Source organism: Belonocnema kinseyi, chromosome 3 (assembly GCF_010883055.1).
Source record: "Belonocnema kinseyi isolate 2016_QV_RU_SX_M_011 chromosome 3, B_treatae_v1, whole genome shotgun sequence".
In the NCBI taxonomy this organism is placed as follows: Eukaryota; Metazoa; Arthropoda; class Insecta; order Hymenoptera; family Cynipidae; genus Belonocnema; species Belonocnema kinseyi.
The window spans coordinates 141,129,303-141,149,443 of record NC_046659.1 but is presented as its reverse complement, the minus strand read 5'-3'; the positions used below and the strand labels follow the sequence as shown (position 1 = coordinate 141,149,443).

At 29.5% G+C, this 20,141-nt stretch overlaps 2 protein-coding genes across 2 annotated transcripts in view; one reads left to right on the top strand and one right to left on the bottom strand.

Annotated features, from left to right (window-relative positions):
* The window catches only part of LOC117170044 (proto-oncogene tyrosine-protein kinase ROS), a 126,035-nt gene that overhangs the window by 33,922 nt on the left and 71,972 nt on the right, over nucleotides 1-20,141 (bottom strand). Inside the window, exons 4-9 of the mRNA XM_033356562.1 lie at nucleotides 19,922-20,012; nucleotides 11,179-11,411; nucleotides 8,192-8,431; nucleotides 3,943-4,090; nucleotides 3,018-3,801; nucleotides 2,563-2,919 (exon numbers count right to left, since the gene is read on the bottom strand). Of these exons, the coding sequence (XP_033212453.1) occupies nucleotides 2,563-2,919; nucleotides 3,018-3,801; nucleotides 3,943-4,090; nucleotides 8,192-8,431; nucleotides 11,179-11,411; nucleotides 19,922-20,012 (1,853 nt within the window). The remainder of the gene's footprint in view (nucleotides 1-2,562; nucleotides 2,920-3,017; nucleotides 3,802-3,942; nucleotides 4,091-8,191; nucleotides 8,432-11,178; nucleotides 11,412-19,921; nucleotides 20,013-20,141) is intronic.
* Nucleotides 14,855-20,097, top strand: LOC117169105 (cAMP-dependent protein kinase catalytic subunit 1-like). Its single transcript, XM_033355250.1, has 2 exons — nucleotides 14,855-15,308; nucleotides 19,254-20,097. The coding sequence occupies exons 1-2, from the start codon at nucleotides 14,889-14,891 to the stop codon at nucleotides 19,878-19,880; spliced, it is 1,047 nt and encodes a 348-aa protein (XP_033211141.1). The 5' UTR covers nucleotides 14,855-14,888; the 3' UTR covers nucleotides 19,881-20,097.

Below are 20,141 nucleotides of genomic sequence, written 5' to 3'. Positions count from 1 at the left end.
TTACGACATTTAAAAAATTCCAAGGAATTTTAAATTGATTTTTAAATTTTTAAGGCATTTCATAGAATTCTAACGATTTAATGATATAATTAATAACTGTTTGGTTTAAAATTTAAATATTTAAACATTTTTAAATTGTTTGTTTCTTTCTTGATTGAAAAATCTTTCTTAGTTGCAAACTTATCTTTTTATTGGAAAATTCATCAATTTAGGTTAAGAATACAATTGTTTTGTTGAAAATTATTCGGTTTTGGAAAAGTATTCAACTATTTTGTTAAAAATTCTTCATTTTTAGTTAAATTCAATTGTCCTTTATTAAAAATAATAACAAATTTAGTTGCAATATTAACTATTACATTTTTTTGTCGAGAATTAATTTTGTTTTCTTGAATTAAACTATCTGGCTATTAGTTGTATTACTTTTTGAAAATTCATCACTTAGGTTGAAAATTTGTTTTTTTTTTTTGTTGAAAATGCGTTTTTTGTTGTTAAATTAATTGTTTCTAGTGGTAATTTCATATTTCCATTTTTGGTTGAAAATTCAACTTTTCTGTTGAAATAGCGTTTTTTTGTGTTAAAAATTAATTATTTCTAATGATGTCATTCTATTTTTGGTTGAAATTCGATATTTTTAGTTGAAAATTCATACATTGGGTTAAATATGTATGGATTTTGTTAAAAAATTCATTTTTAGTTGAAGAATAATCTCTTTGGTTAAAAATTAAAAATTCGTTTTTCAAACTAAAAATTAAATTGTTCTATTTCTGGTTAAAAGTTTTTTTTTCAGTTAAAAATTCTACTATTTTGTTGAAAATGCAAGTATTTTGTATAAACTTTCACTTTTTTATTAAAAAAACCAATCTCCTTGGTTGGAAACTAATATTATTTTTTTGGAAAATTCTTCTTTCTGAGTTAAAAGTTTAACAATTTGGATAAAAAAATGTATGTTAACAGATAATTTGTTTTTTACACATTAAACAATTTTTTTAAGAATTTGACTTTTTTAGTTAAATTCAAATGTTTTTCATTTTAAGTCAAAACCATTTTTGTTTGAAAGTTCAACTACTTTGACAAAAATTAATTTTTTTAGTTGAAGTTTTCTCTTTTTAATTCAAAATTTAACTAGTTTGTGGAAAATTAACTGCTTTGTTGAATATTTAAATGATATATAGAATCTGCGCATTTTTGGCTGAAAATTCAAGAATTTGGTTGAAATTTTCTATTTATTTATAGATTAAATTTTTTTTTAAATTAAAAATTGATATTCTTTAGTTGAAAATTCAACTTTTTTGTTAGAAATTCATAAATTGGGTTAAATATGCATGGGCTTTGTACAAAATTAATTTTTTAGTTCTCTTATTAGAAAATTAATCTTCTTATTTGAAAATTATTATTTTTGGAGAAAATTCATCTCTTTGGCTAAAAATGAATCTATTTAATTGAAAATCTAATTATTTTATTTATAATTCTTTTTTTTTAATTTAATAATTTGGTGAAAAAATGAGTGTTAATAAATGATTTTGTTTGGTTAAGGATTCAACAATTTTGTTCAAAATTTGTCTTGTTTTGTTAAATTCAAATGTTTTTTTTATTAAATATTAAAATCGTTTTTGGTTGAAATATAAAGTTTTATATATTTATATTTTTTGAGAATTTATAAATTTTTGTTAAAAATTCACTATTTCTTTGAAAGTTGATCTACTTTGACATAAATTAATTTGTTTTGGTTGCGGATTCATCTCTTTGCTTAAAAATTTCACAGTTTGATTGAAAATTTGTGCTTATTTGTAGATTAAAAAATATTTATTTGTTGGAAATTTTTTTGGGCTAAAATTGCAACTTTATATTTGAAAATTAATGTGTTTTGGTTAAGAATTCAACAACTACGTTAAAATCTGGTCTTTTTGGTTAGATTTACCTACTTTTTGTTTCAAATTAAAATAATTTTTGGTTGAAATATCAAGTTTAACATTTTTCCTTAAAAACTCATTAATTTTTGTTGAAACGTCAACTTCTTGCTTAAAAATTTGTTTGGAATTTATTGTTTTAACTGCGAATGTAATCATTTCATATTTAATAGAAATTTGGTATTTTTAAAATAAAAATCCTTCTATTTTTTGAAATGTTGTCTTTTTTGGCAGAAAATTAATCTTCCTTGTTAAATTTTTTTTAAAGATGATATATCTCTTTAGTTAAAAATATAACAATTTTGTTGAAAACTTGTTTCTTATGTTTGAAATTTAACTGTATTAACTGAAAATTAAATAATTCGATTTTCTGTAGAAAACTGATCTTTTTTATTTAAAAATTTAACTATTTGGTTGAAAATTCGTCTTTTCGGCAGAAAATTCATCTAGTTTTTTAAAATCTTACCATTTCGGTTTGAAAATTCAACTATTTTGTTGAAAACGCAATATATTTTTGTTTTAAACCTTAGGAATATGGTATCTACGTTAATTTTATTTAAACAAATTAATTCCCTCATAATTCCTCTAATTGTCTGAAAAGTCATCCGATTTCACTTTTCTTGAGAGAATTTTGGACTGTGATTCCTGGCGTTACCTTAGAGTTCGTCCTTTAAATTCCGTAGACCAGGGTCCTCTCCCAGCACTTGTGTAGGCAGCAGCTTTAATTGAATAATCGGATTTTTCTCCTAATTCGTAAACAGTGTGAGTCGATCCAGAAATATCTTTCTGACGAATTGTTTCCCCAGTCGAATCATCCCTGATTTCCAATTCGTAAGTCCAATTTTGCCAGGCACCTTTTCCCTGACCACCTAACAAATGAGGAACTTGCCAGGACACCTTTGCTCTTTCCGATCCCAAAACTGCTTGGACACCAGTAGGAGGATTCACAGGAACAGGAACTGGCTGACTCGCATCCATCAGAATATTAACACTGATGTACGCTTTAACATATCTGCAGGAACAATTTCAAATAAAATCAAAAACAGATCATCAAGAATAGAAAATTATGATCTAGGTTTCAGAAATCTATCAGATCCTTGAAATTCTCACCTCGGAAAAGCATTATGGAAGTATCTATTCTGTCCGGAATGATAACCTTCAGTCAGAACATCTTCCCCATTGGTCCAATAAAACAAGCCATTCGCCATGGCCAAAGAAACCACGCTCTTAAATCTAGGTTGCTGCGTATTTGCTCTAAGATCAATGACTTCCTTTCCATCGAGAGATACAGATTTGACTGTATTTTGAGTATGGTGAGGCACAAGTAGTCTGAAGTTCGTATGGTCTACAGTAAACGCTCCTAAATTTGCATCTTCTAGAATCAGGAATGGTTGCACCTCATGTTTGACTCCGTTGCTGATATCAGCTAAATCTAGTCTATAAAGGCCACCTCGTGTGACCCAGAATAAGTATCCATTGTAGGGATCAACCTCAATGTGAGAAGGTCTCGTCAAAAACCCAGCCATCGCAACCGTCAGTCCTTTACCATCCAAACTGCACCTGGCTATTTGCCAAACTGTCGTTGCATGTTTGACTTCACCCAGAACATAGAGATGCAAATTCAGCCAGTCAACTGATAAGCTCAGTGGTTTAAAATTGGCTTGGCTCGGATTTAACACAACTTCGGGTTCAGATGGTGTCAAAATCGAGGTGCGGTATACGTAGCCCATTGAATCTGATACGAAGAGTTGAGCGGAAGCTACATGAATGGCCACTCCTCGGATAACGCTTTCAGTCTCGTAAATTATACTTGGTTCATCCAGCATGTCGGAACCCTGTTTCATTACTGCGTGCTCACCCCCAAGAATGAGGATGGGCTGTTGCATATCCTTTACTGGAATTTGAACTAGGAATATAGAAGTTTAACCATCTGTTGATTCTTCAATACTATTAGGATCTATTGTGATAGGAATACAGTCTCGAAATTTGTATTCCCATCTTGTGTGTACATGCATCATTAGCGAATTCAAATTACCAGCAGGTTCAGGTGATGTGGAAATGTAAATCAGAGCAGGTGGGCCCTCCCCTTCTGCATTCCTCATCGTCACGCTCACTGAGTAGTTTCTATTAGGTTCCAGATTTTGAAACATGTAGTGATCAGTGTTTTCGGATATTGGAATGTCCTAAATAAAAAATGGAAGATTCTTACATTAAGGGATTAAGAAAAAATCATGAATATCCCGTGTTAACAGATACAGACCTCGGACTCACGCCACTATTGACACTTTTTTAACGATGCTACTATTTCAAAGATTTATTAAATTTTCAAAAATTTGAAATTTGAAAGATGTTCGGGAATTTTACAAGATTCGAAGAGATTCCAAAAACTTCAAGGAATTTTGAAAGTGTATCAAAGGAATTCAAGGAATTTAAGGGAAACAGTGATTTCTTTTGGTTCTGAATAGATTAAATATAATTCAGAAGTTCCTGACTCTTTTTAGAAATAGTACTGGAAAATTTCACAAAGAAAAATTTGAAAATAAATATTCATTCCCCGTTTTCAAACATTTTTGTTTGAACAGTTCCTCAGTTTCAAAAGAGTTCTAGAGTTTTATGAAAACAATATTTAACGAAAGCACAAATTTAATTAAAAAGTTATTGATACTTTTCGATCAATCAAAAATAAAAACAACTACAGCGGTTAGAAGAGACCCACAAATTTTGAATTTGAAAATTTTAAGAGTTTGACGATTTCTGAATCGAGTTTAAACCGCTGTGGCTTTTTAGATTTTCGGTTCGAAAGTGATGTATTTTTATCAGAACTTTTGGAACGTTTGATAACAGATTTTTAGTGTAATTTTAATAATGTTATAGCTTTTGTTTGATTGATTTTTCCGAAGTTATGTTTTCGTAGGACTCCAGAACTCTTTCGAAACTAAAGGATTATGCAAAATAAATCAAATTTCTGAAAAGTGGGAGATGATCAGAAAATTGCAGTGTCACTATTTTGAATTTATGAAAAGAGTCCGAAGTCTGCAGATATTATTATTATTAATGTTATTATTGATTATGTTGACGAAGTAGATGTTAGAATAGAACGCCATGCCAGAATCATAGTTATCATGTGACCTATTGGTTCGTACAAGAGTAAAAGGAGGAATTAGTTTAAAGATTTTAGAGAATTTTTAAATAGTTGGCCATGCGGTTATTAAAAAGCAGATTTACCCAATGAAAGATTCTTTCTCATGCTCTTACTATAGAGGGAAACTTTTGAAAATCTTGTAGAACCAGTTTGCATAATCCCTGCTAGAACTAAAAAGATAGAGATTCTATCTTTTTGAATAATTATAAATCTTTATGATAGAAAGGGAAAGAGTAAATGTATCTTATTTGATCTCTTTGACAATCTTATTTCTCGTCTATCTCTTTTAATACCATCTTTTCTTTCTCATCCTATACTTTATCTATCCAGGTCAGTTTTTTTTCTATCTCGATTTCAATATAAATTTCCATCTATATTTATCTATCTCTTTGTTAATATAAATTAACATTTATCTTTTCCAATATCCTCTTCCTTATCACATCGTATCATACATCTATCATACGTCTATCTTTTTCAGTACCCTCTTCTCTATCTCATCCTATCCTTCATATATCCACACAAATATTTTTTTATCTCTCGGTCAATCTTAATTCCCGTTTATCTTTTTCTCTTCTTAATTTCATCCTATCCTACGTATATGAACGTCTATTTTTTCTATCTATTTTTTGATCTAAACGTTTATGTCTATCTTCTCCAACCTCCTCTTTCTTATCTCCTCATATCTTACATCCATGAACGTTTATTTTTTTCTAAATTTTTTCAATACCTTCGTCTTTATCTTATAATATACTTTATCTATTCATGTTAACCTTTTTCTGCGTCTGTTCATCTGTATTCTCGTCTATCATTTTCAATACTCTCTTCTCTATTCCATTCTATACTACATCTATCAACATCCATCCTTTTTCATCTCTTTTTCAGTCTAAATTTACATCTATTTTTTTCAATAACCTCTTCTCTATCTTATTGTATCCTTTATTTAAGCATTTGAATATTTTTTCATCTGTGATAATGCAAAGTCCCGTTTATCTTTATCTATCCCTTTCTCAATATAAATCGATACCCTCTTCTCTATCTCATCGTATACCAAATCTATCAACGTTTACCTTTTTCTATCTCTTTCTCAATTTAAATTTCCGTCTATCTTTTCTCCTCTGCTTTAACTCATCCTATCTTAGGTCTATCAAGGTCTATCTTTTTCTATCTATTTGTCAATTTAAATCCACGTCTAACTTTTCCAATATCCTGTTCCTTATTTCATTGTATCATGAAGCTATCAACGTTTATCCTTTTCTATTTCTGTTAATCTTAATTCTCGTCTACCTTTTTCAATCTTTTTATCTCTACCTCATTCTATCCTTTATTTATTCATTTCAATCTTTCTCTATCACTGTGAATCTAAACTACAGTTCATCTTTGTTGATACTCTCTTCTCTATCCCATCCTATTCTAAATCTATCAGGGTCTATCTTTTTCAACCTAAATTCACGTTCATGTCAATTTTTTTCTATGTTTGTTATTATTAATTCCCTTTTCTATCTTTTTCAATCGCCTCTTTTATATCTCTCCATATCCCACATTTATAAATGTATATCTTTGTTTCTATTATTTTAAATTTAAATCCATGTCTAGGTTTTTTACTACCTTTTTCCTTATTTCATTCTATTCGTTATCTATTAATGTCAATCATTTTCTATCTCTTTGTCAATCTAAATTTTCCTCTATCTTTTCCAATATCCTCTTCCCTATCTCATCGGATCATAATTATATCAATGTTTATCTTTTTCTATTTATTTTTCAATTTCAGTTTCTGTTTATCTTTCCCAATAACCTCTTTCCTATCACATATCATAATTCTATCAATGTTTATCCTTTTCTATCTACATTTAAATCTAAATTTCCGTCTATCATTTTCTGTTTCATTTCCAAACTAAATTAACTCTTATCTTTTTCAATATCTTCTTCTTTATCTCATCCTCTCCTTCATCTATTTTTGTTAATCTTTTTCCATCTCTGTTAATCTAAAGTCTCGTCTATCTTCTGCAATCTATTCTTCTGAACCTCATCCTATACCAGATACGTTAATGTCCATTTTTTTCTATCTATTTGTCAGTCTACATTAACATCCATATTTTTCAATACCCTTTTTTTATCTCATGCTATTCTTTATTTATTCATTTCAATCTTTTTCTATCTCAGGCTATCTGAATTTATGTCTATTTTTTTCAATCTCCTCTTCTTATCATATCATACATGTATCAACGTCGATCATCTTCTGTCCTGTTTTCAACCTACATTCACGTCAAATTTTTAATGCATTTTTCTTTAACTCATCCAATCCTTCATCTATACATTTTAATCTTGTTATATCTGTGTTATTCTAAATTTTCGTGTTTTTTAAATCTACTCTTCTGTCAGTCTAAATTTACATCATTCTTTTTAATACCCTCTTATTATCTCATCCTATCCTTTATTCATTCATTTCAATCTTTTTCTATCTCTGTTAATCTAAATTCGGGCCCATTTTTGTCTATCCTTTTCTTAATCTAAATTTCCATATATTTTTTTCAATCCTCTCTTCCCTATCTCATCCTATCCACGTCAACCTGAAGATTTTGCCGCTAGATGGCTCTGGGTCAAAGTAACCAACAAGTTAAATCGGTGTTCGAGCCTATAAGTAGAGGCCCGGCAAACCGTCCTAACATTTCAATGGAATCCCGAATTTGGAGATATAGAAAATGATACGCCTACTCTACTGCAGACGATAGAAAAAGAGATAGACAAAGATTCAAATGTGTATTAAAGAGATAGAATAAAGGAAAGAAAAATGTAAGGGTCCTTGGTTACGAAATATAGAGAAAGAGATATACAATAATTGAGATTGAGAATAAGGAAAGACAGCGTTTTAGGGACACAAAGTGATCCAATGAGAGATAATAGTTCTATCTTTTCCTATCCTCTGATTTCTATATTTTCCAATCTTACTTCCAGCAGGGAAAAGAAAGGCTTTGTCAACAGATATCAGAATAAAGCTTGAATCAGAAATATGCAAAACAGAAAAGATTTCATTGTCTAGTGTAAAGAAAAGATTATTTAGGACAAAAAATTATCGAAAATTAATAAATATTGAAGAATATCAATTTAAATTGTAAAGCAGTTTCAGTTCTGGCGTGGCGTATACCTTAAGCTGGGAGTGGGCAGCCCCTTGTAGTCGTAAAACATAGGACAAAAGAGGTCCATTGGGAAATGGACCTGGTTCCCAGGAAACAGACACACGACAACTGTCTACAGCTGCTGCCCTTACAATTACCGGGGCAGAATTTGGAAGACCGGAAGGTTTTGTTAATATCACAACGCTTGGAGCTGAGACAATTGGTTCTGTATTGTGCTGTGTTGATCTTAGAAGAAGAGCTACTCGGAACTGAAAATTTTAAAATTTTATTTTATGTTACTGAATTGATATGAAGACATGAGAATGACAACTGGAAATCAATTTTTTGAAATTTTGTATTTAACGATCACGTGTAATTTGGGATACACTGGAGTCCCGCTTTACTGGGCGTTTCGGGGTACTCTCAGTGGCCTTCACGGTAAATCGGGACTATCCAAGTCGTTCTTTTTTGCCTTCTTGCTTGTGGCTTCTTACAGTGCCGAACCGTAAACTACGCAACTACGCTGACCTTAAAAGCGCCTCTCTTTCGCCTCCTTGGACCACCTTATCCGGTATATTGGGATCCGGTAAAGCGGGACTTCAGGGTACTATTTATTGACGCATAGAGTAAGAGCACTAATTTTTGGCGCCTTTCTCTAATTTCTTAGACAATACGTTACATTAGTATTTTTTGTGCTTCAATTAATTTCATTTTAAAAATCTGGAGAATCTGCAATTGTCGAGAAATTTTTACATAACAGGAAAAACCTGGAAATGTCAGGGATTTTTTTAAGGCAGCAATTTCTTGAGAGCGTGCTTAATTTTCTTTTAAATTGCAATATAAAATTGAATAACAATGATTCTTTATTTATATAAAGCTTTATATTACTTATTTAACTGTTTTGTTCAATTTTTTTGTTTGTTAAAAACTAATCATTTTTAGTTGACAATTCTTGTATTTTGTTAACAATTCTTACTTTTTGGTAAAAAAATTAATCTTCTTGGTTGAAAATTCTAAAGTTCGTTTGCAATTTTTTCTCTCTCTTGACTGAAAAATTGTACTTAGCTGAAAATTCGTGTTTTTTATTAAATTCAACTGTTTTTTGATTCAAAATGAAAATATTTTTCGGTTAAAATGTCAACTACTACATTTTTTGTTCAGAATTGATCTTTTTTTGAATTAAAATTTAATTACGAAGTTTAAAGTGACTTAAAATTAACCTTTTACTGAAAATTTAACAATTCTAGTTGAAACCTTAACTATTTTGTTAAAAATTGTTTTTTTTTTAGTTAACAAATAAACTTTTTTAAACTGAAACTGTATCTGTTAAAGGTGAATATTCCATCATTTTAGTTGTAAATTCACGTCTTTTCTTGGCAATTCGACTTTTGTGATTGAAATCAATCTTCTTAACTAAAAATTCATTTTTGGGTTGAGAATTCAACTATTTAGTTTAAAATTTACTATTTGAGTTAAAGAGTCATTATTTTAGTTGAATCATCAGTTTCTTTGTAAATTAATTTTTTTAATGATTTTTGTTGACACTTTTTTTGTGTGGAAATTTATTTTTTAAATTAAAAAGTTAACTATTCCATTTTTGGTTCAAAATTGAACAGATAAAAGTTTTTTCTTTGAGATATCAACTATTACATTTTTCTTTATTAATTTGTTTTTGATGATTGAAAATCCATCAGTTTCCTTGAAAATTAAATTTTTTAACTGAAAATTTAACTATTCGATTTTTGATTGAAAATGGGTCTTTTTAATTCATAATTCAATTATAATGTTGAAAATTTATGTATTTTATTAAAAAAAATTTTTTGTAGATAATTAATATTTTTGTCGAAAAATAATACTTAAAAAAATTGATCTTCTCGTTTAAAAATTATTCTTTTTGTTATACATTTCTTAGTATAAAAAATTAATTTTTTAATTTAAGATTTAAATAGTCCATTTGTGTTAAAAAAAATGATCAGTTAAGATTTTTTGTTGAAATATCAACTATTATATTTTTCGTTATTAATTCATCTTTTTTAATTGAAAATTTAGTTTAATTTGTTTAATTAAAAATTAATTTCTTTGTTTGAAAATTTAACTACTTTATTTAAAATTCTTTTTTCATTAGCTCCAAATCAATTTTTTCAACTATGATTTAACCATCCTTATTTTCTTTACAGGTTAATTTTTTTAATTGAAAATTCAACTATTCGGTCGAGAATTTGTTTTTTGTTGTTCTTAAAAGCTATTTCTTTTAATTAAAAATTGATCCATTAAGCTACTAGAGAAAAGTTACTAGAAAATTGACTTTTATTAAAACACATCCCCTCGCTGGAGATAGTGTATGATTCTGAAAAAAGATTCTTCTCTCCATCTCTCTAGTAGCTTAGCAGTAAAAGCACTTGACCGGCAATCGGTAGACCCATGGTTCGATTCCCAGCGGAGCGAAGATCTTTTTTTAGAAAAAATTTAAGTGAGAAAATTTTAAATTCATAGTTCCATCTAATTTACTATTTCCCTTGGTAAAAATTTTCCTCACATAAATTGTAGATGTCCCCTTTTCAAAATTTAATATTTAAAAATCTATCGTAGAAAACTTTTTATGTTCATCCTAGGAAATATAACTTATTTAGCCTGACCATTTGTCATTCTCGAGTCTTCATATACAAATTATAGTTCGCGCTCTGAATAATGCCGGAAACGGGCTGGTAGGGGAGTATTTTTCGTGTAACACAGCTTCCCCCACTCTTAGCACGGGTAAGCCCTAACAAATTCGCGACAGGTCTTCCTGAACAGTGCCACTAGTCGGTTTTCAATTTTTATTCAATAAAAACGATTCGTTTTTGTACATTTCTTTGAGTGGCACTATTCAGAGAGACTGGATTGAAATAAAGGCATGATGGTGGGGGATACTATGGAGCGAAAATGAGGAGAAACGGCACTATTCGGAGCGGCAGTTTTCAGAGAGAAGTATGTAGAAATAAGGAAACTGGCCAAACGAAGAAAGTAGGAAACGTACTCTGTATTTCGTATAGGGCTGTAAATTATCGACTAAAATTTGATCGTCTTCTCCCCAAGATTGATTTCTACAATACTGCCAGGTTTCAGCCAATTCCTCGTATCTCCATTGTACTAAATATGAAATGCCACCACCACGCCTTTCAATATCAATTCCTTTCCATTCAAGCCTGAGAGATGTTGCTGTTAATGAATCTGCGACTAGCGCAGGTGCTACTGGTACACCTATTTCAGCTAAAAATAAAAAATAAATATAAATTATAAAACTCGTAATGACTGCACTTAATTTAAATGTTAAGACCTCGTGCGAGTGAATTTCAGGGGAATTAATAAAATAAAATGGATCTAAAAAAAATTATAGAGGAGAATCAGAAAGTCAGTCTTCAAATTTAAATAAAATATAGTTGTCCTTTCTCGTAACGACTTTGCACTTAACGTAAATGTTAAGACCTCGTTGTGCGAATAAAGTTTAACCTCATTTATAAAAAGCCAATTTTAAACATAATAAAATTGCACTTTCTCGTAATGACTTTGCACTTAACTTAACCCTTTCCGGCATATATTTTTCAGCGAAACGAGTTTTCATGAAAATTGGTACATAGGGGTTTTTGGGGTCGCTGATTACGAATCTGAAATCAGATTTTGAAAATTGAAAATGGCGGGTCCAATATGGCGGCTAACTTTTGGAATATTTTTTTATTTTTTCTGAAAGTTGGTATACGGGAACTCAGATTTAGAACATTCAAAATGGTGGATCCAATATGGCGACTTAAATTTGGAGTATTTTTGGATTTTTTTAAAGAATTGGTACACAGGGGTTTTTTGGAGTCGCTAAGGACGAATCCGAACTCAGATTTCGAAAATTCAAAATGGCGGATCTAATATGGCGGGCAAAATTTGGATTTTTTTTTGAAAATTGGTGTTCAAGGGTTTTTGGTATGTCTCATCACGAATATGAACTTAGATTTTAAACATTCAAAATGGCGGGCCAAAATTAAAAATATTTCTTAATTGTTTTTTGAAAGTTGGCACAGGCCAACTTAAAAAAAAACTTTAAAAAAATCCAGAAAACTTTATTATTTTGACTGCCATATTGGATTCGTCATTTTGGATTTTCAAAGTCTGACCAGATTCGTGATCCACGACCCCGAAAATCTCCGTATACCAATTTTCAGAAAAAAATCCAAAAATATTTCAAGTTTCGGGCGACATTTTGGATCCACCATTTAAAATTTTCAAAATCTGAGTTCATATTCGTGATCACTGACCCAAAAACCAATGTACACCAATTTTCAGATAAAATCCAAAATATTCCCAATTTCGGCAGCCATATTGGGTCCGCCATTTTGAATTTTCAAAATCTGAGTCCAGATTCGTATTCAGTGACCCCAAAAACCCTTAAGTACCCATTTTCATAAGGATATAATGGATAGTTTTTTTAATAATGAATTTTTTCAACAAAAAAGGCTTTTTTCATCTTTGTTTATAAGTATTAACAAATTATTTGAAAAATTTAGACTTTTTGCAAAAAAATTTCAATTTTTTATCATCCTGCGTGCATGAAATTGAAAAAAATCTGTATAAAATCCAATAAATACTACTCTGAAATCGCAACAAATGTTATGAAAAAAGGTGGGAATACGGTTTCCCATCGTGCCGCAAAAGGGTTAATTGTTAAGACCTCGTTGTGCGAAGAAACATAAAAAAAAACATTTAAGTTATGTCCAATAATTTCAACTAGATCTTATGAGAGATCTATCACTAATCTACGCAATCATCTCTCCCTCGAGTGAATCCACAATCTATGATTTTTTTATGATTTAAAATTTCAATAAGAAATTTTATTCTAAAAATAAGATTTACTTATTTTCTTGTGGTAAAAATAATTTTCAAGTGTAATTGTAAAATGTTTAGGGTTAGTTTTAATATCCTATCAGTATTGGAATCAATTAAATTCAGAAACCCAACTTTTTAATTTTTAATTTTGGGAGCTACAGCATTTTGAAATTTGAGGCCGACTTTTCTTTAAATTGTCATATTTCCGACACTTTTTTCAGATTCTGATAAAACTTGTAGGCATTTTCTAAAAAATAGACTGTTTTATATAAAATATGAAAGACATTTTTTTTCAATATTTAAAAAAATTAAAATAATTTTTTTTTTGATTTTGGACGGAATACGTCGACACATTACGTTATTTGGTGCAATTAAAAAATTTAACCCGAAATTCCTATTTTTAAACATCAAATGATAAAATAATCAAATAAAAAGGCTTAAAATTTTTTAGATTTTGTTAGAATTTGTCGTCTGAACTTAAAATTTATATTTAAGAAACATTAGATTTCAAAGAAGATTTATAATCTTTCAACAATAATTTTAGGTTATGTCTGGCGTATCACATTGAAAATTCGAATTTTCAAATAAAAATAATTGTTATTTGAACAAACTATTTACAAGCTTTTAACAATTTTGGCTTTTCTTAGTCTTTTTTGTTGCAAGCTGGTATTTTTATTGAGAAAATTATAGTTTAAAGAAGATTCTTATTTTTTAAAACTTTAGGTTATGTTTTGCGCCTTACACCGGAAATAGGCATTTTTATAAAAAATCATTAAATTTCAAAGAAGCTTTCAAATTTGTTTAAAATTGATATATTAAACTAGCAGTTGTCACCAGAAATTTCGATATAGATTACAAAACAGACTTACAATTGTTAATCATATCAAGGTTAGGCTATTGCTTTTGACTGGAAATCGGATAATTTAAGCAAAAACCATTAATTTCGAAGAAGATTTACAATTTTGAACAATTTTTGTTACGTTATGTTAGTGTTTTTATCAAAAATTGGTATTTTCAATTAAAATTACGATTTCTGAAGTAATGTTAGGTTATGGTAAAATTTTTCACCGGCAATCAGTTAAAATTTAAGAAATTGAAATGAGGTTAAAATTCAATTTAAAATCCTATTCAATGTCCAATAATCAAGTTAATGTGCCGAATTCCTGAAAATAAAACCAAGAATCAAACGACCAAATTTGGAGAACCGCCATAAAATGTTCCTATTGTAATCTGAGAAAAGATAAAATTTTGCCTAAAAACATAAATGACAAAAATTCTTTTCTTTTGGACAAAAATAAAAAAGAGGAAAGAAAAATGAAAAGGCAAACAACCAAATCTCCTTCCTTGTCCTTTTATTTCTTTCGTCTTTTTTATTTTTATTATATTCAAATCACAATAAAAAACATTTCTAAAAAATAATCACCAACGTTTGGGCACTTATACAGCAAGGCATAAAAAATGAAAATACGAGCAGGCAGGAACAGCAACGAAACCACGAATCTCTTCCCTGACACTATAGAGGGAGAGATCGTCGTGATTTCGTTGCTGTTGCTGCCTGCTCGATATTTCATTTTTTATTTTTTTGCCTTGCTAAGTGTGCTCTATCAGTACCGAAACGTTAGTTACTATTTTTCAAAAATCTTTTTATTTTGTGACTTGATAATAATTTTCGTAAATCCTTTGGCTACAAAACATTAACCATAAAGTATTACAACTTTTTTAAGTTTAATTGAAATTGAAAGATGTATTGAAAGTTGTAAGAAATTTAAAAAAAACTGCAGAAATTCCAAACAAAATAACATCTTGAAATATGTCCGTCAAAAAATGGTTAGTTCAAGTTAACCTATAACTTACAATTGCAAATAAATAAAAAAAATGAATCCACATGACCGAGAACAAAGTTTTAAGGAATACAGCAAAATTTTGGAAGGCTTAAAATCGTCCTTTTTCGAAAGATGGAAGGCAAGAAAAGACCAAACAGCCTCACTCGATCATTTTGAGCGACTCCGAACACTCGGTACTGGAGCATTTGGAAGAGTTATGCTCGTCAGACAAAAAAAAACGACGACATTTTTTGCGATGAAAATCCTGGAAAAGGCGAAGATTGTCAGAATGAAGCAAGTGGAGCACACTCTCAACGAAAAAACAATTTTGCAGTGTCTCAAGTTTCCCTTCGTAATCTTTATGAAATACTCTTTTAAGGACAATTCCTACCTTTACATGATTCTTCCATTCGTCAGGGGTGGCGAAATGTTTTCACATTTACGAAGAGTGGGAAAATTTAACGAGTTTCAGGTGAGTAGTAATGGAAAGTAACTATTTCCTCTTAACTAGTTACTTTTTTTTTTATTAGTTACATTTTTGTAGCAAGTTAGAGAAGAAGTCCTGAGAATTTAGGGAGGAGGAGAGTAAGGAAGTGAGTGTGTGGAAGGAGGAGAAGTGATGGAAGGGGAATTAGGCGAAGCAAGTAGAAATAAGGGAAGAAGAAGCAGGGGATGGAGGGGAAATGAGGGGTGAGAGAGTAGGGAAAGTGAGTGTGTGGAAGTAGGTGAAGTGAGGAAGGGGGAAGTGGGCAGAGTAAGGGGAAATAAGGGAAAAAGTAGTAGGGGATTGAGAGTAAATGAGAGGTGAGAAGTGGTGAAAGTGAGTGGGGAGTAGGGAAATGAGGTTTGGGGAACCAGGAGATGTGAGTGGTTTTGACGTAGGGAAAGTGAGTGGTGTGGAAGTAGAGGAAGTGAGGGCAGGAGGAGAAGGTAGAATAAGGAGAAATAAGAGAAGAGATAGTAGAAGGGTAGAGGTGAAATAAGGGAAATAGTGAGAGTGTAGGGAAATAAGAGGCGGGGAAGTGGGGGAAGTTAGGGAAGGGGAAGTATGCGGAGTAAGGAGAAATAAGGGAATAGATAGTAGGGTGGTTAAGGGCAAAAATGAGGTTGATATTGAGAGTGAAGGAAATTAGTAGTGGAAAAGTAGATGATTTAAAGAAATGAGTGGAGGGAAAGTAGGCTTAGTGAGGGGAAGTGGAGGAAATTATTAGAAATAAGGGCATGCAGGGGAAGCGAATTGAGGGCTGGGAAAGAAAGTATTAGAAGGGGGATGTTAGTTGGAGAAGTGGGGAGAAAGGAAAATAATTGCTGCTAAAAATAAACAAAGAATGCACACATAACAAATATTTCAAAAATCGCAAAATTTGGAATGAATTTAGAAACATTCAAAGAAAATTAAAAGAATTTGATGAAATGACTAAAATTCAATGTGAATTCAAAAGACTTCAGCGGAAATTAAAAAAATGCAATGGATTGAGAAAAATTATTTAATTTATAAAAATTCACATGAATTCAAAAAATTTCCTGTTAAATCTTAGAAAGTCATGAGAATTTCCAGGAATACAAAAGAATTTAGATGAATTCAGGATTACAATTTTTTTCAATCAATTTAAATTCATTCGGAATTCAGCTTAGACTCTTAATACATAATCCAGAATTCTTTAAAATTCATTTGAATTCTTAGAAATTATCTTGAATCTTTTTAATTTACCATGATTTTTTTTCAATTTATTTGAATTGAGCATTCAAAAGAAAATTAGTAACTTTTGGTTATTTTTTCCGTTTAAAAATGTTTTGAAGGATTCTGGGTGTTATTTTGTTTATTTTTAACAGCAATATTTTTTCGAAAACTTTGCGGTTCAATCTAAAAATCTATTTATATATACATATATAGAAATTAACGATTTTTATCGTATCTTCTTAGTAGACAATTAATATTTTTGGTTAAAAGTTTAATTATTTGATTGAAATTTTTTTTTTAGTTGAAAATTAATTTATTTTGATGAAAATTTTTTTTCTTGAGAATTTTTAAATGAAAATTTAACTATTCTATTTTCAGTGACAAATTTATATTTTTATTTGAAAATTAATTTTTTGTTTTCTTAAAAATTGGTCTTCTTTTGTTGAAAATTAATCATTTTGGTTGAAAACACAACCATTTCATTCCAAATTAATAATTTTGGATTGAAAATTGAGCTTTTTTAAACAAAATATGTTCGGCTGGCTTAAAAAATTGAACGATTTTGTTGGAGATTAACTTTTTTGTTATAAACTCATATTTGTGCGTAAAAATTCAACTGCTTTATAGAAAATTCTACATTTTGGATCAAAAGGGTTTTCTTTATTGAATGAAACATCTTTATTGTTGAATATATAATAAATTTCTTGATGAAATTCCATTTTTGGTTAAAAAGGATCCTTTCAGAATAATAATTCAACCTTTTAGTATACAATTTATCTGTTTTGTAAAAAATTTGCTTTTGCAATTGAATTTTTATTGTTTTTTATTGAAAAATATTCTATTCCATTTTTAGTTTCAAAATGATAATTTTATACTAAAAATTCAACTATTTGGTTGTAAATTTGTCTTCTTTTGTATAAAATTAATATTCTGGTTGAAAAATCAACTATTTGCCTGAAAAGGTATGCATTTAATTAAAAATTCGTCTTTTTGTGTAAAAATCAAATTTTTTTTGTTAAAAATGCATCTGGTTGGTTGGAAATTAATATGATGTTTTGGTTGAGGATTTAACTATTTTTCTGTAGATTCGTCCTTTTTTGTTTAATCGTTTTCTGCTTTATTTGAAATTAAAATTTTTTTTTTGTTAAAATATGAATTAATAAATTTTTTATTCAAAAATGCTCTTTTTATGTTTACAATTTAACTCCTTCGTTGAAAGTCTGATTACTTTCTTAAAAATTCATTTTTATTTGGTTAAACATTCATCATTTTAGTAGAAAATTCATTTCTTTGGTTGAAAATTAAACAAGTTTGTTGAAGGTTACATTTTTGGAGGTAAAAATTAATTTTTTTAACACAAAATTTGACTATTTCTTTGAAAATGAACTTTTTCGGCTGAAATTTTATATTTTCGCGTTGAAAATTCAACTGTCTTTTATAGACGTTTCATATTTTTTTCTTAAAAATTTAAGAATTTGGTAGAAAATTCAACCATGTGGCAGAAAATTAACCTATTTAGTAAATGAGTATTTTCTTTTTAATTTTAAAATTAATATTTTTGTGTGAAAAATTAATTATTCCATTTTTGGTTAAAAATTGAAATTTTAATTTTAGAAATTCAACTATTTGGTTAAAATTTTCTGTTTTTTTGTTGATAATTCGTCTTTTTGGAAGAAAAATAATCTTCTTGGTTAAGAATTCAACTTTTTAATTGAAAATTGATGTATTTTTTTGAAAACTTATTGTGGGATTAAAAACTATGTTTGAAAATTTAAAACCTAACTATTTATTTGAAAATGAACTTTTTCGTCGAAACTTGACTTTTTTATGTCGAAAATTTTTAGTTGAAAAATTCATCTATTTTGTAAAGAAAATTCGTTAATTCACCTTTTCTTTAGAGAAAAAGGTCCTCTTGTTTGAAAATGCAACTATTTGGTCAAATATGTATGTATTTTATTGGGAACCTGCCTATTTTAGTAGAAAATTAATCTTCTTGGTTAAAATTATATCTTTTTGGTTGAAAATGTAATTATTTGATAGACAATTTAACTATTTTGTAAAAAGCGCTTCTTTTTTTAATTAAAAATTTCACTCTTTGGTTCAAAATGTATGTGTTTTGTTGAGACTTTGTCTTTCATAGAATAAAATTAATCTTCTTGGTTGAAAATTCATCTGTTTTGACTTGAAAATACTATGTTTTGGATGAGTTTTTTTTTATTTTACTGAAAAATTTTTTTTTGTTGTTGAAGATTTAAAAAGTTAAAATTAAAATCTTACTTTAGTTAAAATGTCAAATATTATATTTTTTGTTTATTAATAAGAAACATTAAGATTTGATACAAAAATGTACCCGATATTCAAATTTTAGAATGTTGAATTTGGTGTCCAGTATCTGAATAAATTATCGCCTATTTTAAGTCACATAATTCCGTCACCTCCCACCACGGTCCCTGTACGGTCACGCCCGCGCCAGTGGCCGACCAATTAAAAAGAGACCTCAAGAGCGCGTTTTTCGGTACATGCGCAGTTGAAAAAGTAGCAACTAATGAACGTCGCTTGACAAAAATAGCCTGTCGACTCCCGGTAGAGGTGGGGGTCCCTCCAGCCTTGAATTTTTGGAATCTTTACGTTTCACGGTCCTTGAAATAGACGAGGCTTCACTGTACTTGAAAAGAATTAGTTACCTCTCATCAGTGAAAACAATAATTAATTTTTTTTAATTAACCATCACTACAGGTAAGATTCTACGCAGCACAAGTGGCCCTAGCTTTGGAATATTTGCACTACTGCAATTTGATCTACAGGGATTTGAAACCAGAAAATATTCTGATCGACGCTAATGGATACTTAAAAATCACTGATTTTGGATTCTGTAAAATGATCGATGGGAGAACCTGGACGTTGTGTGGCACTCCTGAATACTTAGCACCGGAAATTATTTTGTCTAAAGGCTATGGAAAAGCAGTCGACTGGTGGAGTTTTGGGGTTTTAATTTTCGAGATGAGTGCTGGTTATCCTCCTTTTTATTCTCACGAACCAATAAGGATATATGAGAAAATTGTATCTGGAAAGTTTAAGTATGCCGTTCACTTTGGAGAAGATTTAAAAGATATTTTAAAGAACATTTTGCAAGTTGATTTGACAAGACGATATGGGAACTTGAAAAATGGTGTGATGGATATAAAAAGACATCCTTTTTTTCAAACTATTGACTGGATTCAAATTTACAATCAGGCTCTGGAACCATCCTATAAACCGGAGTGTAGTGATGCTGGCGATACGAAACATTTTGATCGGTATGATGAGGAACCACTTGAAATCGCGAGCACTGATCGATTCGCTAAGGAATTTGAAAATTTTTAATTTTTTTGTTTGTATTGAAAGTAGTGATAGAAGTTACATACCTTTTAATTGATGAAAGTATCGATTTAAGGCGTCATGACATCCTAGAACGCAGTAGAGTTCTTTGGGTGGTAGCAACTCTTGAGTTCCGTTCTATTTTGATGGTTTCATGTATCATATGTTATATTATTTTAAATATTTTGTATATAATTATTTAGATAAAAATTTAATTAGACAATTTCATTTTCAAAAATTAATCATTTTTGATAAGGAATGATTATT

Bases quoted from the DNA above. Each gene is read 5' to 3' on its own strand.
- LOC117169105 (XM_033355250.1), top strand. From the start codon at position 14,889: ATGAATCCACATGACCGAGAACAAAGTTTTAAGGAATACAGCAAAATT. The intron at 15,309-19,253 runs GTGAGTAGTAAT...CCATCACTACAG, and splicing joins GAAAATTTAACGAGTTTCAG to GTAAGATTCTACGCAGCACA.